This window comes from Haliotis cracherodii, unplaced genomic scaffold, assembly GCF_022045235.1.
Source record: "Haliotis cracherodii isolate W230 unplaced genomic scaffold, xgHalCrac1.p SCAF_16, whole genome shotgun sequence".
Taxonomy (NCBI): domain Eukaryota; kingdom Metazoa; phylum Mollusca; class Gastropoda; order Lepetellida; family Haliotidae; genus Haliotis; species Haliotis cracherodii.
This window is the reverse complement of record NW_027266271.1, coordinates 23,677,582-23,705,286: the sequence shown is the minus strand read 5'-3', so window position 1 is coordinate 23,705,286 and position 27,705 is coordinate 23,677,582. Positions and strand designations below refer to the sequence as shown.

Here is a 27,705-nt window from a genome sequence, read left to right as displayed (position 1 = left end):
TTGTCTTTTTTCTTTTTTTATTTAAAAATAAATCACAAAAAATGTTCTTATTTTTATCTTTTTATTTCCCACTTCAGCTGAATGCCGACATTTTTGGACGGATTTATTAGACAGAGGTAGTAAACAGGCCGCGTTGAAACAACATGCATCCAGCTTAGGTTGTGTCCCCTGACTTGATCCCTTGAACACTAGATGTAGGTAATGGCAGTTATGTAGCGTTGATCACATATGCTTTTTTAGTAAATCACAGTTTCTTAACATCCGCTTACTATTCTCCTCCGCCGCGGCACCGATGTTCCCTTCTCAAATGTCGAAAACAAATAATAACAAAATTGGTCCATGAGGTTAACAGAATGATATCTGGAAGGAACTTGAGTTTTATTAGATGAATGTTGAAATTATTTCTATAATTGTCTATATCTGTCATGAAATATGAGAAGACGTGTGCGGATGAATATAGAACTAGCCATCGGCTCAGCTGAAGCAAGCGGGCCCTATTTGAATACCAAATTCTTGATCTTCTCCACCGACATCATAAAGTCCTACATCAATAATTGGCATTCTTTCTACGCGTTGTCCACGGCCGCGGACTTCTATTATTGTTTCTCCATATTTCCCGTTGCTTGTCTGAAAGAAATTATTATATATTGATAAAACTAGTACAAACATACCATATGTTCATGTGATTTGAAACGTAACAGAAGTCCAGGTTTTATGATGATAGAATTAATGTATAATTTTGTAAGTGAACACTGGAATAAGATTCTTCAGGTTCATAAAACCTCTTTGGATACCACAAAACGTAAACTTGGACCAACATGAGATCAAGAAGAGGACCAAAGTTGACAAATGCTTTTAACAACCAAATTGCTTTAAGTTTTAAGACATGAAAAAACGTACCATGCATGTATCTGACTTTACTCTAAATCTGTATGGTTTCTTGGCAACTGGTCCCATGATTTCCTCGTCGAAGCTGCCGAGCCTGATAGCCTTCCTGATGTTGCCTGGGGCTTGGTCGGCGATGATGACGGTGTTCTTACAGCTGAATGCGATATCCTGGCGAGCACGGCTGCTCATTTGGTGGAGGTACTTAACTTGAGACTGGTGGACGCCATAGTTGAACTACAAGAGAAATCCAGTAATCATTTGTTGCATCACAAGATGCACACAACAATACATAGGCTGTGAACATCATGACATATGTCCTTGTCTGCTTTAGAAAGGATGCGTAGGCTCAATATGATTATCAGCTAGTCAATCATGCATTATCATGAACTTACTACAAGGGACAACAGATCATCAGCTCGAGATAAGGATGTGTCTGAAATTTTGTAAGTCTATCCTTCAAATGTACTTTCAGGAGGAAAGGTCTGCATGTTTTATGTCAAACTGCCACGCACTCGCCACGCCGGACCATAATCCAGATTATTGCAGATGTTATTCAGAGGGGTTGTATTTGAAGGATATACCAGAATACGAACGCTGCTCTGGGGGAATCATGAGATCACGAAAACATGTAATCGATAAAGATGAATTGAACACTACAAATCATATAACTCTTAGAAGTTGTTGGCGAAAGTGACCTTGTGTATTATGCGAGTACTTACAAAGCCACTTTCATCGAAAGTCTCTGCGAACCACACGTGAGCTTCTGGGTTCTCCTTCCTGGTGAACCATTGTTGGCTCTCATACTGCAAAAAAAAAAAGAATAAAGAAACGACAATACGCATACATTTATTGTTGACTACAACTAAACAGGTAGTGAAGGAGTACAAATACACACTAATAAAATTTACATCTTGGGCCTTATAAAACATGACGAGCATAATGATCTGGAAGAGTGTAAGCGTTGATTCATTGATAAATCTCTTACCCCAGTTTGGATTGGGTGTAAGCAAGTCTCGGTCCTTTTTCCGTTGAAGAGACATTCAGCTTCAAAGGAATCACTGATACCACCACCATTAGGATCAATGAAGTACCAACCTGAATAAAGAGCAAAGTGTGAGATTGCCAGATTAAACATATTCCTAACATTGGTATTGCAGATCGATTACATGGAAACCATCCGAAATATATCGCTTTTAGAACCTTGTGCCGGTATTGTATACTTACATTACATATTCTTATACTCTTAAAAACAAATTACCGCGTCCCCTAAATCCAGGTCACAGGTTACGTCAAAGGTCGTGCCTATTTATCGGTCTCGGCCAGTTTTGTGATACATTATCCTCTGATTCACCTTCAGAGTATTGTATAATGGTAGTGACAAAACAGAGTACTTCGTATCTACATGGATTAAAATAGAAGACCCTCGATTGTCATGAACACGCACCATCAGTGATCTCGGGGTTGTTCTTGAACAGGTCATGGCAGGTACGACCAGGGGCGTCCTTGGTTCCAGTGGGGTCCCTCAGCTTCTTGATCTCCTCCTCAACATCCTTCAGGGCCTTGATGGCGTTACGTGCCTGCACGAAAAAAGTACACAATGAGAAGTGCACTCTACTACTTAACACCAACTTGATATCATATTGAATTGAATACTGAAGTTTTCGAATCGTAAATATCTTTTTAGCAATGACCCTTCATTCTGCAGTTTAAGTCTTTTTAAATTTTTTCTTTAAAATATCAAGCAATGCCTGATACAACAAAATAAAAGAACAACCTACCTCCTCAGGTTCACCCTCCTAAAAATAAAGAAAACTAAATGACAATTCAAGTCATATGGGAACATAATTTTCTTTAGACTATCATTTGTTAAACGAAACCTTTAAAATGAGTGTTCTTTTATATTGCTACAGCCTCAAGTGATGGAACAGGTTTATCAAACATAATACTTGGATGCAATTTTTTTATGTATATATTGTCTCAAAATCTCAACTTATCTAGAATTGTTGTTACACATGAACTTACCGCGGATGGTACGTCACCCTGGAAACAGAAAGAGGATAATACGATAAAAAAAGTTTGATGAATAACACAATTCTTTACTGCTATTCCTACTGTCATTTATCATTTTAAACCCCTGGCTGCACATTCAGTGAATCTAACTTATAGCACTAAAACGTCATATCCGTCATATACGTTTTTGTATCCTCTGACACAATCTTCTACAACCGCCGTGATATTGCTAAAAGCGGCGTAAAACCCTACTCACTCACTCAGTGTCAGCATGTGTCATTATGGATATCTATAAAAAATGATAATCATGGTAATGGTCATGCTCAGAAGGGAAGGTTAATTAGACCTCTTCCTTCTGGATATGATAATATAACCATGTACCATTGTGTAAACTTGGATTCAGGGATAAATTAGAGTTATCAGGAAACAGATCTGGAACTAAGTGACGATATCGAATACCCACCATGTAGCCAGGTCCCTTGGATCCAGTGGCCCAGCCGGTCATAGCACGGCCGTACACGCTCTCTCCTGGGGGTCCCTAAAACAGACAGGCGTTAGCTTGTAAAAGTAAATACGTCTAAACGACACAGTCATACGCCTTTGACCACGTTAGTACTTAGTCATCATTCTTTGATTTGAGATTTTAAACGTTGGGGATAGCATCTAAACATATGCGTCTTGTGGATATAAGGATGTTCCATTTTTTATATATGTAACAATACAGAAAACGTTACCATATATATATTTATTTATGTTCTATTATATTATATATATGTATTTTGTCACTTACGGGGGGTCCTGGATTTCCGGGAAGACCGGCGGATCCCTGTGATGAGAAGAAAGGACGTCAGTATTAACACACAAATATATAACACAGAGATAGAAGCTTGTTACAGAAAGAACCTTAGCTTTGACTCACAAATATATAACACGATTATGGAAGGTTGTGACAAAGAGAACCCTTGCATTAACATCATAAGCACGAATCGATGACACATATATTTGTACTCTTCCTATACAATTCGATCTATTTGTGAAGTGTTAATAACATAATATCACGGGATAGAATTGTTTGAAATCAGTCAAATCTGCCGATGATCAACGCAGAATAAAACTCATATAGTTTCACAAACATACATACCCTTCTTCCATCTTCTCCAGCGGGTCCACGGGGGCCCTGTCGTACGGAAAATATGATAGATTATCAAGCAAACATAAAACAAAATTGTTTACAAATTACAAGTTCATGGAAAATGCACACATTAACATAAACAAATAAGATTTAAGCGTAAAGATAAACAGAATTCCTTCTTCGTGAACTTTCATGATGCTGTGCGCCATTACAATGAATGTTACAATGGATATATATGTATGCCAATCCAATAATATATTTATCATCGTTTCTTCAGTGTGTACTCAATTTAAAAAGCAAGCAGTTGGGTAATTGAAATACTTTCGAAACAGAATATTTAATTTAGGGAACGCTTGTCTTCGGACGACTTCGGGCGAGGATATCTAACAAGTGTTTGAGAAAAGTGGTTAAGTGAAATATAGGCAAGTAACACAACTTGAAATCAGTATATTTGATCTAGTATGAGGTGAGGTGAGGTGAAATGGGGTTTAACGTCGCGTCCAAGATTATTGCACTTATATAGCGACGTGCATGTACGTGTGTGGGTTTGTGTGGCTGCTTGTACTAGCCCGGACTGATGCCGATTTATAGTGCTAGCTCACTGAGATACCATGCCGCAGTTTAACATGAATACCCCACACAGTATAATGACTCCGAGCCGACCAGTCCCTGTTTTAGCCCCTTAATGCCGAGCGCCAGACAGGGTAACATGTACCATCTTTTAACGTCTTTTGGTATGACGCGGCCGGGGACCGAATCCCGGACCTTCCGCTCTCCGGGCGGACGCTCTACCACTAGACCACGGAGGTGGTCTGATCTAGTATGGGGTACTTACGGGGGCACCACGTGGGCCACCGGGTCCGTCCTCTCCTGCTGGTCCTGGCTGTCCACGGGTACCGTCGTTACCCTACAAAATAAAGGAAATATAAGATAGAACCAATTCTTTACGACTACATACATATACATGACACCCGTGAAGATCCGAGTTGGGATTGATCTTCAGCAACCCATGCTACTCGTAAGAGGCGAATAACGGGATCGTGTTGGTTTCATATAAATCGTGTCCCGATTGCGTAGATCGATGTTCAGGATGTCAATCACTCATTTGTCTCTTTGTGACTCGATTATTTACAGACAGCCGTTATATAACTAGAATATTTCTGTGTGCAGCGTTAAAGAATAAACGAACAAACAAAAAGACTCAGTCGTATGAACTTAATAAATAATACCTACCCTCTCTCCAGCTGGTCCACGAGGTCCTGGTGAACCATTCTCTCCAATTGGACCCTGTAAACGACAAATGATAATGTGTAATAAGCATTCGAGTTACTTGAAAGTACTTCTCTATTTGATGCTTTTCAACACAAATAGAAGTAGAATAAAATATATACACTGTTACATCGTATTCATGTTCATGTGTGGATTACAGCAGGCAGGGTGTTGCCATTTAATGAATGATGATAATCACATAGTTCTACGAACCTCGGGTCCGGGTAATCCAGGAAGTCCCATGTAGCCTGGGTCTCCCTTGTCTCCCTACAACATTATAAGAGAAAGACAGTTTGATATCTACCCTCACTATTTATCTTAGTGAAATAAAATTACATTAGTTGATACTAAATAATTTATAATATAAAAGTTCGCAATTCAGGGTAGATTTTACATTAAATTGTCAGTATAAGTATGTAAATACATTAGAACATTTACTTATTTGTTGTAATTTAATAAAATAAAATAAAAATAATAAAAATTAAATTTAATTAAATAAAAGTACAATTTGTATTATTTGTAACTTTTAAACGTCTTTTATCCTTCCCGATGTTTTTCTTGTGCCACTTACATTTTTGCCAGCATCTCCCTCCTCTCCATCAACTCCTTGCTCTCCTTGAACTCCCTGAAACACAAGGGCTTATACTGACTCCATGGTAGTCATAATTTGTCAGGGTTTCTTCATATATATGTTTTGTAAAAACTGGGATATATTATTTACATCTATACATTCTGGATGATTAACATTAAAAGGCAATGTGAAACAGACAATAACAAGTATGTTTAAATTTTATCGTCCACACCAAACCAATTAAAACATAGTATCATTACTTACGGGAGAACCTCTCAATCCCTGGGGTCCACGGGGTCCAAGTGGTCCAATTGCTCCCTGCGTAAAGAATCATACATGTTAAAATGTCGCGTGTATTTACCACAAAGATACAATATATGACCAGATGGTATATTTCGTCAAGTAGCAAATCAAATCAGTGAAGGTCTTTTCGATTTTTGACAAACAATGATATGTTATTGATATGAATTAATAACATTTTCGACGCTTAACAGAGGAAATCTATGTACAGGCACGTGATATTAAAGATAATAAGATACATATCTCCGTTTGACACTTGTGTCCATTTCCAAGTAATGTTGATTCTGTAACTAATGTTATATTTGGGATAACACTTTCTTAGTAAAGTACAGATTCTAGTACTTTCATGGGTTGAGTCCCGTCCGGGATTCGAACCCACACCTGCCGGGGTGAGGCATCTAATCGCCAGCACACAAAGTCAGCGATCTAACCCACTCAGCCACCGAGGCTTCCACAAAAATGAAAGTCCGACAACTGGTAGTCTAGATCACGTTCTTTGAGTACCCCCTGACAAGTGTATGTTGATTCTGTAATATATTTATCAATATTTTCACTGCCTATTCTGTAAAATTTAAAGGTATAAATCGGCCTTACCCTTTCTCCTCGTATACCGGCCTCGCCTACTGGTCCACTGGGTCCAGCAGGACCCTGTAATGGATTGTTAGGAATGTTAAAAATAGCCATAGAATAACCAAAAGTACATGTGAATATTAAGTCATTTAGTTCCGCGAATAATTTTATTAATTATAACAAACCATCTGATGCATGCATCGCCAATTTTCGGATAATTCCTCTTTCATATTTGGTGATATGATCGGATTTGACAAACACAATAGAAAAATTACCTCTTCCTATAAACGGGTTACTGCGGTCATTGTTGATGGTTTCATTAACAAAATGTGACGGTACCATGTGCCAGAAGTGGACGATATCAAATGAGAGCATTAATATTACTGACCTGAAGTCCTGGTAGGCCTGAGGGTCCAACTCGTCCGGCATCTCCAATAATTCCAGCCTCGCCTTGACGTCCTGGAAGACCAGCGGCACCATCAGCTCCGGGAGCTCCCTGATCAAGATTAACACCAACTTATTACCGATCATACATGCTTGGTCAAGACGAATAACACAAATGGAAGTTACTAAATTTATCAAGGCTTTACAGTTGAGGTTCATTAACTGCTACATACAGAGGGTCCTGTTGGTCCGTTGGAGCCGGGACCTCCAACTGGTCCAGGTGGTCCAGGTTTTCCTGGAAGTCCATCGCTTCCACGACGTCCATTAGCTCCACGAGCTCCCTGTGGATGAATCGAATGATTTTATTTTTGTGATGTTATACGGGAATAGTATGAAATGCTTTCCACTTCAGTCAAAAATATTCATTCGCAATAGACAGAAAACGCTTTTACGGTATGCATAACGGACCCTCACATAGGTCTTATTGACTTTATATGGTTTTAATAGGTTTCGACGGGCGATACTACTTACATTAGGTCCTTGGGGTCCTCCGGGTCCAGTCTCACCAGGTGGTCCAGGCATACCTGGCTCACCGCGCTCTCCTGAGGCACCTTGAGGACCAGTTGGTCCAGATGATCCCTGTTATGTGTAAGTAGCATAAGTTTATTTAGGTATTTCCTTGAGAACTAGTGACGCGCTGTCTTCTAAAAGACTAATTGTGCCCCCGTGGGAAATCCGGGGTAGAATAGTGTTATTTAAAGCAAACGTTTGCGGATAGGGAAACCAAAAGAGGATTTATTAAAGGCCAACTGAATTTGAAAAATAAAATATGATTGTTTATGTCTACTCACAGGTGAACCATCCTCTCCACGGTTACCCTTCTGTCCTGGAGATCCGGACTGTCCGGGAGCACCATTTTTGCCAGCCTGTCCCATGTTGCCAGTGGATCCACGTGCTCCCTGTAATACAAGTACGTCTCAGATTAGTGTTCCTAATTGTGATATTGATGGCGTAATTATTCTTAAGTTGTTTGTTTACAGCACCAGCGCTTGATAAACGTGCGTTAGTTTTCGTTTCAGTTGAATGAACCAACCTGTTCTTTGTGTATTCAGATTGATCGTTTTCACAAGCAGTTGACACAATAAGTACACGTGTATGTTACCCCTTCACACTGACCTTGATACCAGGAGTGCCAGCAGGTCCAGCGGGTCCGGGGAGACCTTGTTGACCTGAGAGACCCTGGGATCCTGGGGCTCCGGGGGCACCTGGCTCACCGGGGATTCCAGCCACACCCTGTTCTCCTCGGGGACCCTTGCGGCCTTGAATACCAGGAACACCCTAGTGGAATGTACATGGGAACTGTGAAATAGCTGGCACAGACAAAAACATTTTAGGGGCAAACTCTCGATTATTCTAAGATATTATACACGAAAGGGACTATATTACAAGGTTATTACGTGGATATATGGTGGAAAAGTAGTATATCTGGGCACTCACAGATGGTCCTTGACTTCCGGGTTCACCAGCAGCGCCACCGTCACCTTGCTCTCCCTGAAATATAATGAATAATGTTTTAGTCAACATGAACCTATATACTGACACATTTATAGTGCTGTGGATGCAGTAGAATTCACATTACAATTTCTGCTTCACACAACGGGAATTCTACGACAAACAAATTTATTAAGTTTGCTGAAATGATCTTATGATGAAGTTTAGGGTTAAAAAAAACAACAACAGTACCTTAGATCCAGGCAGACCTGCCTCTCCCTTATTACCTGTACCTCCGGAGGCACCCTGGAGAAGATTGACAAGAATAATATTATCAAATAGGAATAATAATATGCACATAATAATTCCACAAATCACTTCTCATGCTGAGTGCAATAATTTCCCCTTTCAACAGTGAAGAATTGCCCAAAACAATTAAATTGTCAAATGATTGACAACCCACATCAAAATCATGTTTTTCTTTTGGAAATGAATACTTGAATAACCATGGGAAAGGTTTTGACTCACAGGAAGACCTGGGTATCCGGGCTCTCCATCGGGACCAGCATTTCCGCGTTCTCCAGAGGCACCAGGGGGTCCGGACTGTCCACGGAAGCCAGGGTCACCGGGTTGTCCCTTCTCAGCAGGGGGACCGGCAAGACCAGGGGGGCCAGGCTCTCCAGGGGGACCTGAAAGACCGGGGCGGCCAGTATTTCCATCAGGGCCTGGGGGTCCTGCGTCACCCTAAAGAACAAAAACAGTTCTATGGGCATCATCGAGGTAACGTTTTATATTCATTGAGCTAAAGTTATAGACTCATCATCAATGTACACATATTAGCCACACTTAAGCCTATAACTGTCAATATTAGGGTTTAAGAAAAGGATGGACAAGTTAGCAAGTATCAATCAAGAGATAGAAGCTACTTACATCATCTCCCTTTCCTCCCATCTCTCCAGCGGGACCGCGCTCTCCTGGCATACCCTGAAAACATCGGTATATGTACCTTAACAAATGAAACACTCCGTTTCGTTTAATGATTCATATCATTTGAAAATACATATTGTCCATCATATCAACGACATGAAGGATTTACCAACAAGACTGGAAAACGTAACCTTCGGATCGACTTTTAATCCAAGAACTCGCTGTACTCACCATGGGTCCCTGAGGACCTAGGTCACCCTGGATACCAATCTCTCCGGGAATACCCTGAAAAGGAAATATTTGAATAAAGATTCTGCATCTGTGAGATTCTAAAGCACAACCTTATCGCCAACTACCCCTTCTCTAGAAAACTGTTATACTAAATCCCCAGTAAACGGCCCGAAGGTATAAATAAATATTCCCCAAATTGCAACTGTCTTACCTAGAAAACGTAATTATTTTTTAGCACCGTATTTGTAACTTTAATATATATAGACTGCCACTTAAGGCACTTGGGGCAGCAACCTACTCTCTCGCCATCATTTCCAGCGGGTCCAACTGGACCTGGTGATCCGGGCTCGCCAACAGGTCCCATGGGTCCGCGTTCACCGGGGAAACCACGCTCTCCCTATGACACACAGGAAAAAGAGATGTGTTCAGAAGTACAGATCAATCTGTGTGAAACTAATAGCATTAACACTCAAGGCAATGAAAAATTCCAGTACAAATTCCTTTATTCAATTTATTGTTCAGTATCGTCCGACACCCTAGAATACAGGATTCGCTCATTCGATGGATAAAACAATGGAAGTAGGATTGTTTTAAAATGAAATTTGTGTACAGTTTCTTTTTATATATTTCTTCTTACAATCATTTTGTGCTATAATCACCCTGTTTCCAGTGCGTCCGGCTTGACCGGGTCCTCCGGGTGTGCCGGGCTCGCCCTCTGTTCCTGCCTCTCCGGGGGGTCCGGGAAGACCTGGGGCACCCTGAAGAGATCAAATGTTTCAATGTACGTATCTTACTTCACAAATGTATGATAAAGTATACACGAATATCAAAGCGATAAACGGTCCGTTTAAAAATCCCCTCTACGATATAAAGTGATACATCATACTATGTACCAACCTGGAATCCAGGTCCTCCGGGGGGTCCCTCAGCGCCTCTGGGGCCGGGCTCTCCCTAAAAAAAAGTAAAAGAAAAATGATTCATAATCACAATATTGAAAACCACGTTCAGATTTTTAGGACAATAACATTGAAATAGTTACCAGTCAATGCAAATGAATTATCATTGTGTCTTGTATTGACAACATGTACATATGTATTCTCATTTATAAATACGCCTTTGAGATAGTAGATTATAGATATGGTCCTGCAAGTATTAAATGAACATCGATGCAGGTATGATTCCCTCAGCAATTATATTAAGCCAGACAATCACTCCTCAGTCGTACCTCGGGTCCAGGAGCTCCCTGGGGTCCCATTTCACCAGTTGGTCCGTTATCTCCGGGGGGTCCACGAGGTCCTTGTTGGCCAGGGTTTCCAGACTTGCCGTTGTTTCCCTGAAGTATAAAGAAAGTAATCAGCATCACAATAACGTTGCGGAAATCTTCATTTGAAAATCTAAAAATTAAGCTTATCATCTGCCATTATTTTCTGGATTGTACCATTTTTGACTACATAACATACAACACTGTATTTTGAGGAACAAATGCGGTTTAAATACTTTTTTGCTGCAGAAAAAACAGAATTATGATGTTTACAAAAGTGCAACAAGTAAATTGCGCTGAGGTTAACAAATCCCACTTTGCTGGAAAGCTTGGAAATAGAAATGCAAGAGTCCATCGATATCACTGTCATTGGCAGATTCGCATATCTATAGTAGTTGCATAGATGACACTAACTCTCTCTCCAGTTGGGCCTTGAGCGCCCTGCTGTCCTGGGGAACCGGAGGGGCCAGGGGCACCCATCTCGCCGGGGCGTCCATCATTACCAGATGGACCCTGAAATAGGATATTGCATATTACTATTTAGAATAAGAAATGATTATTCATACTATAATTAACTATTGTTTTAACAGTAATTGAGTTTTATATGTAATAAAAGTGTATAAAATAACAATAATAGACATATCAAAACCATCCTCATAAGAGGTCCTGTATAGTATTTAATTAAAGTGTATTATATTTTATCTCTCACTACTTACAGAAGGTCCAGGTGGTCCAGATTTTCCATCAGGTCCAGCTGGTCCCACTGCACCCTGAAAAAGGAAAAATGAATACATAAATTACTGCTAGATACATGATTCCTAAATTATGTGATGCGGTTACCTTTCGTTAATACATATTCCTAATTATTGTAATAATAAATGTTTAGTCGTTACATTTGGTGGGTTCCCGAAGAAAACATATTGTGTGAGATACTTTTACTGTTAACACTTTGCCGTCAGAATATGTGTGATCAACAATGAAGGTATAGGTGAAGTTGTATACAAATGTTCGTACCGCCTCACCAGGGGGTCCGGGGGGACCTGGGCGTCCAGCCTCTCCCTAGAAGTAGATGAAACATACTCTGCAGATGTCATATATTAGAGCAGTAACATAAAAACAACACATATCTTGAACATATATTATGAAACCCTTCATCGCGATGGTGATTACTTTCTATAAACATAGGTGAGAGATAAGGACTTTTGACCACATGTATGTATTTGGCAAGATACATGTGTCAGAGAATTGTCAAAAGACATGGCCATAATTAAACATTCTGTAATCGTGGATTTAGTTGGTTGGTTGGTTTGTTGATTTACGCCGCACTCAGCAATATTCCAACTATATGACGGCAGTCTGTAAATAATCGAGTCTGGACCAGATAATCAAGTGATTAACATCATGAGTATCGATCCGGGGTCAGAGCAATTGGTTACCGGGGTCAGAGTAAGAATAAGGATAAGGATCAACTAATGATAACACATATACTACCTTTACATCAATGTACAACAACGTTTTACCGAAGAACCAAATAGTTTAAACACATGGGAGATACGAGGAGACACAATTCAATGACTTGTGTGATGGTCCATTTGGTTTCGCAGATACGATTCGTAGTATGATAATACATCATAGTGTAGTTGACTACATGTGTATAGACAGTTACCATAGAGCCTGTCTGTCCCCTCTCTCCACGGGCACCTGACTCTCCATCTTCTCCCTTGGGTCCGGCGTTACCTGGACTTCCAGGACTTCCACGTGCACCGGGAAGACCCTAGGTTCAACATAGATAATGAAACAATGCACCTTGAAGGACAGACATGGTATTACATCTCATTTACCTTAATCAGTATTGGATTTTTTATTTAACTGATACTATCGCTCGATTATTCATAGATACTACTCTGCCTAAATTTATTGGTTTTATAAAACTACGGTATCTACTTCAACGTTTGTCGTTTTGGTCACTTATGAAGTGATCTCGTTTCTCTGTAAGGTAGTTTAAATATGTCTCACGTGAAAAGGTATCGCTAATAAAAACATCTTCTTGTGTAAACGTTCTTTCTAAATGTGCACATTACAACAGTATCTTCTCCCCCGACCTACCCTCTCTCCACTTTCTCAATGTGCACATTACAACAATAGCTTCTCCCCGACCTACCCTCTCTCCACTTTCTAAATGTGCACATTACACCAATAGCTTCTCCCCCAACTTACCCTCTCTCCACTTTCTAAATGTGCACATTACAACAATAGCTTCTCCCCGACCTACCCTCTCTCCACTTTCTAAATGTGCACATTACAACAATAGCTTCTCCCCCAACTTACCCTCTCTCCACTTTCTAAATGTGCACATTACAACAATAGCTTCTCCCCGACCTACCCTCTCTCCACTTTCTAAATGTGCACATTACAACAATAGCTTCTCCCCCAACTTACCCTCTCTCCACTTTCTAAATGTGCACATTACAACAATAGCTTCTTTCCGACCTACCCTCTCTCCACTTTCTAAATGTGCACATTACAACAGTAGCTTCTCCCCGACCTACCCTCTCTCCACTTTCTCAATGTGCACATTACAACAATAGCTTCTCCCCGACCTACCCTCTCTCCACTTTCTCAATGTGCACATTACAACAATAGCTTCTCCCCGACCTACCCTCTCTCCACTTTCTCAATGTGCACATTACAACAATAGCTTCTCCCCCAACTTACCCTCTCTCCACTTTCTAAATGTGCACATTACAACAATAGCTTCTCCCCGACCTACCCTCTCTCCACTTTCTAAATGTACACATTACAACAATAGCTTCTCCCCAACTTACCCTCTCTCCACTTTCTAAATGTGCACATTACAACAATAGCTTCTCTCCGACCTACCCTCTCTCCACTTTCTAAATGTGCACATTACAACTAGCTTCTCCCCCAACTTACCCTCTCTCCACTTTCTAAATGTGCACATTACAACAATAGCTTCTTTCCGACCTACCGTCTCTGCACTTTCTAAATGTGCACATTACAACAGTAGCTACTCCCCGACCTACCCTCTCTCCATTTTCTCAATGTGCACATTACAACAATAGCTTCTCCCCAACTTACCCTCTCTCCACTTTTTAAATGTACACATTACAACAATAGCTTCTCCCCGACCTACCCTCTCTCCACTTTCTAAATGTACACATTACAACAATAGCTTCTCCCCCAACTTACCCTCTCTCCACTGAGTCCCTGGGGTCCGGCGGCACCAGCACCACCACGGCTACCCTGCAGCACAACAACACGGTAAGACTTAACTAAACGGAATCATTATGCAAAAGGGTTTTTCATGACCTTAGCCATACTTTCAGTCAGAATGAACTGAGGAAATTATAAACAAAACTTGGATATTTTGAGGCAGAATACTTTTTCTGTCTCGTGCATATTCGATTATAAACCTGATAAAACAGTGATCCATGTACATACCCGTCTTCCCTGGATTCCGGGGGGTCCGGGTTGTCCTCTGTCGCCAGGGGTACCTGGGGAACCCTTCAGACCTTGTTCGCCTTTGTATCCACCTTGACCGGGGGATCCCTGTACAAATGGTTAAGAAAAGGCTATATTCACCTTTTCAAGTCATGAGGTATCTGATTAATTTGATTTAAATAATAATCGCTTTATTTACAAGTGTCCCTCATTGCATCCAACTCAAAATGAAAATGGGATATGCAAGTTTCAGCTAATGTCTAATTTGATGGATAGTGAAAACATACAGCAGCGCCCTTAAGACCAGGCAATCCGGGGCTTCCCAAGAGTCCGGGGGGTCCACGGGGTCCAGGGAATCCTGGAGATCCGGCTGCTCCTGGATCACCCTGAAGTGAAGATAGAAATATGATCGCACATGTTTAAACATATTATTGGCGATTACATAAATTTCCCTCGGGTCGATTCGGGTGGACACATAAAACACCAACTGAATGGTTGCAATGCAAAATGATCTAAGTCATATTTGGGGTTTCTGCTTAAGATCGATGGCATGATAGTACATATCTACTTCAGAACATGTGGTTACTTTCATACATACGTTACAAAATATATTTATTCACAAAAGATTAGATGTTTCTTCTATTCCAAAGATACTCACACTAGTGCCCTTCTCGCCATCGCTTCCTGATTGTCCTGGAGGTCCGTTCAGTCCATCCTCTCCGTCAGCTCCAGGCATACCGTTCTCTCCACGAGGACCCTGGGGTCCAACTCCTCCCTTGGGTCCCTTAGCACCAGCGTCACCCTGAGAATTGAACGTTCTGTGTTAGTATAATCAAATAACATCATGTTATTTCAAAGAAGTAATATATATGAATAATTATATTCGTATTAACATTGAAAATATTTGTTCAACTGGAGTGGGGATTGCACCCTTGATTGCGATTCCTTCTCCCTATTGTGAATACATTTTGGCCTCCCATTTCTAAATTTAACCAGCTCCTATGTTAACAAACGAATGAAAACTTAGGTTATAGCTGCCCAGTCATTAAATTCACATAGTTCAGGAAGAAATAATGAATCGTTTCCCTTATAGATATGCCTGTATATATACCGTATTGTTTAAATTTGCTGGACAGCAAAACAAAAAAGGTGTAAAGAGGTTATAGAAAGAACTGCTTCTTACCTTAGCTCCAATCATTCCTGGAGATCCAGGAGGTCCGGATCCTCCCATAGCTCCTGGGGATCCAGGTTGTCCAGGCAGGCCATCAACACCACGAAGACCTGAAGGTCCAGAAGAACCATCCTGACCCCTCTCGCCAGACTGACCACGGGGGCCAACTGGACCAGGAGCTCCGGATGGACCTGGGGCACCGACGGCACCCTGAAGAAGAAACAAAGTTCATGATCGACCTCAAGTTTCTTTCACTTGCAGATACAATGCTACAGACAAGCTGCTTTCTTGTAGGCTATACAGAGTTTTATCTGGCTTCGTCATGAACATATTTAGAAGTTTTGTGATGTAGTCTTTGAAAGGCATTTAGAAGTGATACACATGAGGAAGAGAATATGTGGACGTCAACTTCTTTATTTTGAGGAACACAACGTTTCGGAGTGTATCCTTACTCCTTCATCAGTTGACATTCATAAATTCTCATCCTGATATACATGTATATCTATAACTTAATATATATATTTTTAATACTCTGCGAGTTTTTGGCATGGTATGCAAGAGTCATCACAGTTTTAGCAAAAGAAGAGATGATTGAAGCCTAAATTGTGTGCTTGAATTAAATTGTATAAATGTATTTATGCAACGAAGTACTTACAGTCTCTCCTGAAATACCCTGCTCTCCGCGTTTTCCAGGGAAACCAGAGAAACCCTGGAACGGACAGAGAAACACATATTATCTTAAACATGTCAAATAACTATTATCGGTAGGGAAACTGATAAGGGTGTATTATTTCCAGAAAATACCCACGACAAACGTTTGTAGGAAAATTCACGCATACTATTCAATCATGTACTTTGTTTATCACCATTACATCTTATCGGTGTGCTATGGCGAATAACTGAAGATGACATCATCAAATGTTCACGGCTCCACTGACTATTTTAAATTATGGCTTTAACACAATAGCAAGGTTGAACATGTGGCTGACAAATATTCGCAATGTTCAGGAATAATAATAATAATAATAATAATAATAATAATAATAATAACTATCATATATGCATTGATTCATATTGTGCGAATTTAGGTTTTATGAAGTGTGTTCACAAGACTTACTCTGTGTCCCTTTCCACCAGGAAGTCCAGGCATGCCAGATGGTCCAGGGGGTCCCTGAAGAAGTAATCAGATGACCTATATATGTGACCATTGTGCCATATATAATGTCATAGCACAGCTATCATCTCAACAAAGGCTTAAATGCAAGGTCTTCGAAAAATAAAAACAAATTTTTGTTTGAATTTAATCTTATGTTATGTCATATTTGATGCTGAAACTGTAGCAAACACCTACAACAGCCATACATGTAATTATACATGATATCAGTTATTTTTTCAAAAGTAATGTACAATACAAATCACAAGTTTCTACTTTACCCTAGCGCCAGGGAGACCAGGAGCTCCTGCTTCACCATTACGTCCACTGTCACCCTGAAATCACGACAATAAACTATAGTTGTTCGTCCAAGTGAAACTGGTGACAACAAAGGAAACATCAGTATCTAGCTTTACGGACCTCTATGTCAAATGAATGTCAAACGAACTGTGCATGTAACATTGTATTTGGTTGTGCTCTCACCTCAGGTCCGCTTGGTCCAGGTGGTCCAGGCTGTCCACGGCTTCCGGGGGCTCCCTATAACAAGTAGAGAACAATTTCCAACATACGAGTTTGTCTGAACAGACATACCTATATATTTACCATATTAAACCAAGATTTGCTCTCCATATGAACTGTGCATGATCGTTTAAAAACACATCCATGTTAAATCTGAGGATAGTCAAATCACTCGGTTCATAGATCAGAATTAATTCTGAATATTCCATTATGAATTAAAACCTTAAAACCAAATATGTATTAGTTTGTAGTTTATTTATATGTCTTTGATTTGATTTATTTACTATCAGTTAAAATCAGCTGATTTATTACTTATTCACAACTAGGCAACAAATGGAATTAATAACAGATGCGTATATGAATAAACCCAAGACTTCTCGGGAACTTCAAGTGTAAAGTACGTCAACTAGGTTGTGACCGTAGGTACTTACTTGTGGTCCGCTGTCTCCAGTTTCACCTCTGATTCCACGGCCTCCTTGGGGTCCCTGAAATTCAGTTGAGATGTTTATGATTTTTGCACTTACATAGCGATGTGCATGCACATGTATGTGTGAATGTGTGTGTGCGTGACTGCTTGTACCAGTCTGGAGTATTGCCGATTTCATAGTGCCAGTCCACTGAGATACCATGCCGCAGTTTTACATGAAAACCCTACCCAGACACAGTACACTGACTCCGAGCCGACCAGCCAGTCAGGGTAACAACAAGTACCATCTTTTTTAACGTTTTTTGGTATGACACGGCCGGGGATCGAAACCCCGACCTTCTCCTGTGAGACGCTTCATCACAAGACCACGGAAACAGTACTGAAATTCAGCACAATTAAAGTAATACAATAAGTAACCGCAATGTAAAAGTTTTGGAGCCGTTTTGTACCACTTGAAATGAACTACACATTTTTACTAGAGTAACAGCTGTTAATTTTATACAAGGACTTACGGGTGGTCCTGGAGATCCACTCAATCCACGTGGTCCAATGGGTCCCTGAAGTCAAAAGTATCAAAGTAATAAAATAGTTATCTGAAATATAATAATTTTTCCAAGATGCAGTTGTTATTATTTGATTTATTATAGGTATGTCCATAGAAGTTAACAGAAGATTACACAAGACAAAGAACAGAAAACAGGTATTTAAATCTCCTTATATTACTTATACTGACATACCTTCTTGGAAGAGATCACCTCAGCAGTACCAACAGATGGGTATCACAAGAGAATGAAAAATACCCTTTTAAACTTTCTCTTGAACTTTGAGGAGTGTAATTTTAACACTAGATACACCTGATTTGCAACATTTTAAAACGATTATTCAGTCGATAAGTATGTCAACATTGATTTGTAAAAGAATACTAACCAAAATCACGAAGTGAAAAGAGTATCTCTAATCTACATTCCACAGACTATTTTTCAAGTTGTTTTATTGCTATTTACTATGGTGTAGTTTCCTACTTACAACTTGAGCTTGAAGATACTGAGGTCCGTAGGCAGCTCCACCACCAGCTTTGTTGGAGAACCTGCTGGCGTAGTAACGGCGGTAAGCCTGGTCAGCTGACTGAGGGAAAACGATAGGGGGTCACATGAAACGTCCATCGTACACGTACAGTTTTAAATGTTGCACACGTAAGTTAACGCATTCTGTTTCATTAAATGGCTACTCGCTATCTCGCTTTATACTATAGTTCATAAAGTATTTCGAGTGTCTTTTCGAAGCGGGTCAAATTATATCATTTGGAATCGGGTCATATCATATCATTTGGTATCGGGTCATATCATATCATTTGGTATCGGGTCATATCATATCATCTGGTGACGGGTCATATCATATCATTTGGTACAAGGTAGTGTTGTGTCTCCACAATACCTGATTCATCACAATAGATTAGAGAATCTAGACGTAGTTAGACGTAGAGAGAGAGAGAGAGAGACTTACCATCTCGCTCTGTCCTGGGGAGCCAGGGGGTCCGGGGACACCATTAGTTCCATCAGGACCGGCATCTCCCTGGGGGTAAGATTAATAGCTACTTGAAGGTGGGATATAGTCTACCTGTCAATTTACCATCGAAAGAGATACATGTCTAGACGGCAAAGACCATAAAAGAAAAATTGAGGTTCTTTGAACGAAGAGCAAGTATTTTGTTCGGAATTCATGACGGTAGGGCAAAGCACGTTCACCAATTTTGTAAACAACTAGTGTCCTCATTTAAACTTTTCGTGCGTTTATTGGAATTTATTGATCCTATTGTCTGTACTATAGTTCTTTTTTCACCACTGACGCATTATTTTTTCAAATGTATTTCACGTTTGTTTGTAGGAAATATTCCTGCCATGTCTAAAGAAAACAGTCAGATTAGGGTTTGCATTTTCAGAAAGGAGTTTCCAACTAATACTCACTGCCTCTCCCTTTGGACCTTGTGGGCCTCGTTCTCCATCCTCACCAGGCAGGCCCTGAAATAGCAATGACAAATATCTAATCCATGCATACAACAAACAAACACAACAACTACTTACATTATTGTTACTTAACATTGAAAGTGCCTTAAAGTTTTGAATTTATCACTAAAACTGAACGCAAAGATTAAGGACCACGAGTCATTTTTTCGGTTATAATTAGAAGTGATGATGACTTACGGTGACGGCAGCCATGACCCTCATCTTTTTCTGCAAAGGAGAAAACCCACCATAAAATATCAACGCTATCACGGTAACAAATGTGACAAGTGAAATCTTCAAAGTGAAAAAAACACCAGATAATATTTAGATAAGATTGAATTATTATTTTGCTGCTTGAAGCATGTTTACATATAGGTGAATAAACGTCCTTATAACGTTAGTCTGTCTCAACGTATTTATTTTGACGTTATATGTTGTGAAGCCTAAGTTTAGTGTTTTATATAAACCTACCTCTTCTGCGGTGAGGGCGGAGGCTGAAAGAGTGAAAACATTAAACATTAAAACACATTTTATACGTACACCATCCCCAAACATATACATCGCATTTTATACGTACACCATTCCTATGTATCCCTACCGAAGATTTTAAACTGAACTTAAAATAAGTAGATCATAGTATTACTAACTTAAAAAACTGCATGAGCAACGACTTCAAATCCAATTATTGAATGTATAGCGGTATATGTAACTATGATATACTGTTTGGAAGGGTACACTCGTTTTAATACATTTAAGTTTAAGTTTCAGTTGATTTTATGAAATAATTCCGGGGACATGTTGATGAATTTACAGAAACAAATACATACAGTTATTGTTAGGACTAATATATATGTTGCAATGTAAACCAAGAACTCCACATAATATCTGAGAGTTAATTTTTCAACATAGTTATATCAATAACGTCAGTATACATCGTCACGGAAACACATTCTTAAAATATTATCCTCAGCACAAGAACTTCACACATGCGCAGGACACAAGATTTTAGCATCGGCACCTGATTTTAACCAGTCTTAAACTCTTCTTATGTGTCATTGACCATCACATCTGTATGTGAAATAATGGTATAGGGGACAAATATACCATCAGCTGAAGTTCGTTGTACTTACCGTAACCGTCACAGTCGGCAAGGAAGGAACAGAGAGCCTCGCCATTGTCGCAAAGACATTCAAAACATTTGTCCTCATTATTTGGCAGCCATACTGCTCCGTTCTCGTACTGAATTCCTAGATATGTGCACCCTGCAAATAAATGGATGTACGTTAGTTGCAAATATAAGAGATAACCGAGTGATGTGGGAGAGAATCAAGAGCAACTTGAACTGGGTAAATTATTTCTTGAGCAAAGCGACATTTGACCAAAACTATTTTTATACTTCCTACGGGATTCTGCGAATGTATTACACTGGCAGTGTGAAGGTCACGTAAAAATGGCAAAAGGTTCCAGAAAGCAATATATTATATTGGAGTTTGTTAAGTCTTGTAATGTAGGAGCTACGGCAGTACGACGTTGGGGTTGATATTGATTCGAGGAAAGGACCTCAGTCCAGGCTTCACAAACTTTATATGAATTTTGTAAATCAAAAAAAGTGTTTCTATTGTTTTGAACACTCAGTTATAAGCAGTATTTTTTCTTCAACAAAATAAACGTTAACAGTTAACCCCGTTTCTGCTGACCCCCGCCGTGATATTGCTGGAATATTGCTAAAAGCGGCGTAAAACCATACTCACGATCTCTCTGTGTAAGAGGCAGTGGCATTACACACAATGAGACTCTTGTGTTCCCTAACCTTGCAGAAACTCCACCAAAATAAGAGAATATTGCAGAAAATGACAATGCAATTCATTTTTAGGATGATTGTTTGAAAAGAGGGCATGTTGTGAAGTAGGTTTCGACACCGATGAATGCATTCTTCAATACGATAATAAATGTAAGCCATTTCTTACATTATGGTCAATACCAATCACTATTCTTCACGCGTTATCGTTAGTATGAAGCCTATGAAGGGGTCACTTAACTGCAAATGATCAAGGAATGCTTGATTATCACGAAAGTGTTCAAGAGAGACACCAACAATTCAGACGTTGCATCGTGATTTCATATAAATCTTAATTGCAGATATTGACACCTATAACCCTAAATGTTGATATAGCAAATGGAATATCGAAAGTTGAAAACCAATCGACAAATCTATTTTTAAGATTTACAGTCTTGTTGAATTCGTATTTCTCTTTGGCCTCTACAAGTGAACTATGCTCTGCATGTCCCACATATTTGTACAAGGTGACTTGTATGTGCGATTGTTCAGCCAATGTTAAACGAAATGCATCCCATGTGAATGGAATTGTATTGTTGTATACAGGAGCATGTGTGATTGCAACCACATGTGGAGCTCTGACTTCAATTTGCATGTCTGGCCAGGAGTTAGGGAGTGGCAGGAATGTGGGTGGTGATAGAATTCTGGTTAAGTGTCTTAATGAGGGGTTAATATTCAAATAATATTTTACTTTCTGCATACAGATGCGTATGTTCAAAATCTTATCCGTATGCTCAAATGTACTAGTATTGCTCTTACACAGTTTAATTCACTGACGAAGGTATCTCATATCAAACTAAAATACGCGCATAATGAAATCTGAGACCATATTCCATTGAATGTATTTGTGATCAGGTACTTGTTACTTAATATGTTTTTGCAATGCATGGGACATAATGGTCAACGCAGGAGAAGCTGAACTTATATGGCAAATAGAAAGAATGAACATAATGAATAAGTGAGTATGGCTTCACACCCCTGTCAATATTCCAGCAATAGTATGGCTGAGGACGCCACACATGGGGTTCAAACATTGTACGCATGTGGGGAATCGAACCCGGGTCTTTTGTGTTACGAACGAATGTTTTAACCTCTTGGCTATCCGATCACCGGAATGAAGGTAGCCTATTATAGGCGGTTTGTAAGTGAGTGACTGGTGTTCTTTAACGTAAGTGAGTTAACCCCTCCATCACTGCACATGGATCAGACAAACCATTCGCTGGTGGTGTGAGCAATGATCTACGTCGATTGTTTAACGATACCAAATGCCAGACAATGGTTTGGAGATTGTCCTCTTTTGCAGCAAACAAAGACACCAGATTCTCATTTAGCTCGTTTCTTGAGGCAAGGGTGATGTTTCAGCTCTTGAATCACAACGAGATCCATAGTCATCTTTTTTTATGACATTTTGCTTTTTAAATATGAATATCGATTGATATGATTATACATAGATGAAAATCAGTTGACGATGAGAGGCAAATCTAGCTTTCCCAATTCAGATAGCATGTGGTGCAGAATGATGATACCAAATACCATCCTACCCAAATACCCTAGCTAATGACTAACATGACATGTTTATTGCAAAACATGAAGTCATATAAACATATCGTATCCACAAAGGTTATCAAAGCATACATGTTTGGCATTAAAAACAGATGACCATTGTTGTATAGCAAAACAAACATCTTCCCTGAACACAAATCACGAAACAATTCGTAGGTATTTGTTTCACAGAGGGAATTGCTCTATGCTAACTTTTCAGTCATTTCTTTCGGCATGAACAGCAAAATGTGACAAAAACGGCGAAAGATCGAATACAAGGAAATCCACGGTTGAAATTTCGTTATATCAGAAAAAGTTTCACGTAAGCAAAGACGTTGATAATATATAACCTTTTGTTGGATATTGGTAATGCGTTGGGTTGGTGTTCAACCAGGGTTGACTTGGACGGATTGACAGAGTTGACCTAGTTGAAGGAGTTGCATTTTTAGACAGTATAATATGACTTTTACAAGACGTAGGCTATATAAATATATCTATATATTAAGTACACATTTGTCTTCAAATTAATCCAGCAGTGAAAAAACATTTTAGAACTGTATGATCACAATTTGGTTCCGCAGTTAAGAAAGTGATATTCAATACCATATAGCCCCAACCCTTACTGCGAGGAGAGCTCAGTAGCTAGCTTCAGAGCAAGAGGTAATTTGTATGAACACTCTATTTTAAAATAATGTCAAAAGCAATCAAAGCGATTGATGTCGTTATTTATTGGTAAACTGTCTTGTATAATATATTTAAGATATAATATCTATTGTTGATATATAAATTGTGAATTATGATTACATGTAATCCTGTAATCAAGATATTATGAAATGCATAAGTGCTGAGATGACGAAACAGGTGTAGAGGTTATCAATACCAATACAACTGAGAACAGACTCATCAACTTCCAAGTTGAGATTCGCTGACAAAGAATTCCACGTTTACAATTGCTGACGTGGTGATACGTGGCAGCCATGTTGCTGACCCAGGCTGACCTAGATTTGGTGCCAAATGTCACGTGACATAATAATCTGTCATTGGTCGCCGTTCAGCCATGCATGTCCGATCAACAGGTGGACATTACCGACACGAGAAAAATACAATGATATAACAATAATTATTTCACCAAAATGTATCTCAGCGGTAAGGTAAGTGTGTATACATTTAGACACATTTCTAAATAACATCACACTTTCCATATCGCAGTCGCCATGCATGCACCATGGAACAAAGTAATTAAGGCATCAAGCTGACAAAGCTGACAAATACGACAATAAGCATGTTATATATATCATGTATATTATCATATTACATTTTGAATAATGTGAAAATTCATCGGCAGTGTACATGTGAATGTCATAATGTTTCAATCACATAAACACTGTCGCATTGTCACATACACAAATACACAGAGAACCAGAAACATATGTTAGCATCAAACTCAAAAACATGATACAATGTCAAATGAATGATATAATGCTCCTACCTCGATCTTTCTCCGGGGCGGCTGCGACTGTAACAACCAGAAGTACCACTACACAGACACACTCCTGAAGGCGCATGGTTACGCCAATCTATAGTCCCTTCCCACACGTAAAACTGTTAAACCATCCAAACTAATAAATAGGTGGAATTGGTTGCTTTCTTTGGGTAAGAAGCCGAAACGGCTTCTTTTTAACTAGGAAGAGCCGAGCTAGCAAGCGTTACCGCCTGCAACAACGGGTTCCTAGGACAATTTATAATTTCTGGCGTGCAGCCTTCCAGGACTGCGACCAGAGTCTTTTGAATATGCTCGAGTTTTAATATACCCTAAGAAAAAAGTTAACCAATCAGGACTCCAGGATACGCCGAGCTCTGACCCCCAAACTGACTATGAGCCAGGCCTGCCTCCCCTTTTCAAAGCTCCGTGCAGTGTACCTCTCAGCGTTGTAACTCTACCCCCCTCGTTAAGTGCCCGGTTCCAAATGCTTGTACAGTCAGCTGGCGAGCTCATCAATTTCAACCATTGGAAGCCTTTGACCTCTCTCTGACCACCATTTTAACCCAAAACCAAGAGCAAAAGATGGATGCATTTCATTTTCGTAGTTTAACTCTTTGCGAAATATCAGTGCAACAAATTGTGATGTTTTTAAATACATTACTTGCATGCTAATTTAATCAAGTATTTTATGAAGGTGTTCATTGTTGAGTAAGCAACGCATATAAAAAGACATTATCATATTACTGTCCATATTAAGCTCGGTTTTGAAAACAAAAACTACCATATCGGAATCAGATAAATATATTTACATGATATACTGTAAATTGTGTAAGTATCGTGTGAGGTTTTAATGAAAATATGTACCAAAGTGATGCAAAAGAACGTGGTTTGTTGACCTAATAAAATGTACTAACATCAAACAAAATCGTGAGGGTACAAAAAAGTATGTCACGTTTTGACTGACAGGTAAGCAAATGTACGGCCATTAACCCCTGCGCGTTATTTTCCCTTACAGATGTGTTGGATCTGCTGAGTCGTCAATTTTTCACCATTTGTGATAATTTGACACCACTACAAGAATCTCAGTTATCACTGTCAGCATTGCAGATAAAGTTAGTGTAAACGGAGAACACATGATCCCCGGTCTTAGAACTGTATGACCTTCAGTTTCTAAATTTTAAACATTTCTGCATACTCGACAATTAAAAGCGCACAAACAAACTTCACCCTACAATGCCACCTACTGTAGTTAAATAGCATTTCTCTCTAATTTGGCAAAAAAAGCTTTATTTGAGAGATTAGAAACATTATCGACTAGTATGAACTGCACGGAATATGCCCCTCCCCCTTGTCCCAGATCGAAAGAATACATATACATACGACATATGAGAACTTGAGTCTTTAATTAGAAGCACGTGTATGTCTATTCATAGAAAAAAAACTGCAAATTAGGTTTCTAACCTTGTTGATAACGAAAGCAAAATGTTTGTTTAATACGAAAGCAATGCTCTTTTCTTTAATCTGCTGAATGTGGTGTCTTTCAGAAGTGTGTAACCCTCTAAAATGATACAATGGTTGCAACTTTTCCCTGACGAAGAAAAAAACCCAGAGGATAAAGTCTAGACAGATGCTTACGCGACAACATTGTTATCGCAAAGTACTAATTAAACAAAATACAATTTCTTGTGAATAGAGTTTTGTGGTTATTATGTAGGTGAAGTGTTCAAAATTACCTTCCTTGTGTTATTACCAATGTACATAACAGTTCAGAAACATTCTATTTTTGATGTACATTGTGGGTATGTATGTTCCACTCATAAAGACAAACTTGTTATATTGTTATAGACATTTATCGCTTTATATATGTGTGTGTTTTAGGTGTTAACTTTCTTTTGCAAAAACAAAATGAATTGTCTCGAGATACAACAGAGTCAATTATAACTGTAAATTATATGCATGAACAGCACACGATTTTATATTATAAGCAGTCATATGTACATAACAAGTGTTAATTAACAATTTTATCGAAATTATGATACTGAACACAGAATTACAGTCGGCGCTATAAATGTGCATGTGCATGTGCATGTGCATGTGCATGTGCATTTGTAAGATAATTAGAGAAATACACAGGAAAACGAATTCAAGAAATATTTTTTTACGAAGATTAACTGTTTCAAGGCAACAAATACAAAAACAAATCGCTAAAATATCAAATTTATGAAATGCAAGCATTAAAGTATAAAGTAATCAAAAATATAATTTGACATTTGATTTCGCAGTCAAGTGGTCACGAACTCGAAATCCCAACGCCAAAACAAGAAATGCGCGAAACGGCGTGGCCCATACAGGCACCGTAGACACTTTGTCACAGCGCGTTGAAATCCTCGACCCCAAGAACGAAGAACCACAGTCTCACGATAAGCGAATGCCGGGAAGCCTGTTGATGTTGTTATCGGCGGTCATCTTTCTAAGACAGAGGGTCAGCGTTTATCGGGGGGAAAAGAAACTCAGGGTGCCATTGTTTGCACGTGTCACGCTCAAAAGCCAATTATACACATTAACACTAGGTCTGTTCTCCACGTTTTGTTCAAACCTAAGATGCCTACTTTGAACTTCTTATTTTTATGAGTTTGTTTTCTCTCCGTGCTTTACAATATGCAGAAGACATGCAAGACGTTTTGATTTCCATGTAATAAATAGTGAGAGTTTACGATGACCTTGTCCAAGCCATGGTAATAATGTCAAGGTTGTGGTGTTGGCTTCATTTGATTAGTAGCCAAGTCACAATGAAACAGCATTATTGTTGAAACGCCAGACAATTCAGAAACATAATATAATAATGCGATATTATTAGAATCTCAGAATAAATACACCACCAATGTAGCTGTTAATGTTTATCAATTAAATTGAAAATTCCATGGAGAATCCGGGGTACATATATGCTTTCAGTAAATGCTAATCTGGAAAAGAACTTTAGCCACTACGGCCATCACACATGGGATAGTTACCAATTCCTCAGATGAATATTGCAAAGTTGCAGAATATATCATTCCACGAAATAAGCATTGAAT

General features: G+C 39.3%; 1 protein-coding gene across 1 annotated transcript; it reads right to left on the bottom strand.

The window, feature by feature from the left end:
* Positions 1 to 44: 44 nt before the first annotated feature.
* LOC139463952 (collagen alpha-1(II) chain-like) lies at positions 45 to 24,945 on the bottom strand. Its single transcript, XM_071245418.1, has 52 exons — positions 24,638 to 24,945; positions 20,900 to 21,031; positions 20,241 to 20,263; positions 19,968 to 19,997; positions 19,731 to 19,784; positions 19,270 to 19,338; positions 18,793 to 18,891; positions 18,279 to 18,323; positions 17,771 to 17,824; positions 17,304 to 17,357; positions 17,102 to 17,155; positions 16,785 to 16,838; positions 16,323 to 16,376; positions 15,680 to 15,877; positions 15,155 to 15,298; positions 14,784 to 14,882; positions 14,497 to 14,604; positions 14,245 to 14,298; positions 12,701 to 12,808; positions 12,049 to 12,093; positions 11,751 to 11,804; positions 11,449 to 11,547; positions 10,999 to 11,106; positions 10,671 to 10,724; positions 10,433 to 10,531; positions 10,072 to 10,170; positions 9,774 to 9,827; positions 9,546 to 9,599; positions 9,144 to 9,359; positions 8,868 to 8,921; positions 8,622 to 8,675; positions 8,301 to 8,462; positions 7,976 to 8,083; positions 7,656 to 7,763; positions 7,358 to 7,465; positions 7,129 to 7,236; positions 6,765 to 6,818; positions 6,135 to 6,188; positions 5,871 to 5,924; positions 5,513 to 5,566; positions 5,264 to 5,317; positions 4,866 to 4,937; positions 4,040 to 4,075; positions 3,689 to 3,724; positions 3,362 to 3,436; positions 2,911 to 2,928; positions 2,667 to 2,684; positions 2,333 to 2,465; positions 1,874 to 1,983; positions 1,608 to 1,691; positions 901 to 1,122; positions 45 to 627 (listed from the first exon to the last, which is right to left on the bottom strand). Exons 1-52 carry the CDS (start codon positions 24,711 to 24,713, stop codon positions 475 to 477), a joined length of 4,320 nt encoding a protein of 1,439 aa, XP_071101519.1. The 5' UTR covers positions 24,714 to 24,945; the 3' UTR covers positions 45 to 474.
* Positions 24,946 to 27,705: the final 2,760 nt, after the last annotated feature.

Coding starts and splice junctions, on each gene's coding strand:
- LOC139463952 (XM_071245418.1), bottom strand. CDS start 24,713: ATGCGCCTTCAGGAGTGTGTCTGTGTAGTGGTACTTCTGGTTGTTACA. Junction 11,548..11,750: donor CTGGACCACCTGGACCTTCT/GTAAGTAGTGAG, acceptor ATCCTATTTCAG/GGTCCATCTGGTAATGATGG. Junction 6,189..6,764: donor CCGGTATACGAGGAGAAAGG/GTAAGGCCGATT, acceptor TTCTTTACGCAG/GGAGCAATTGGACCACTTGG.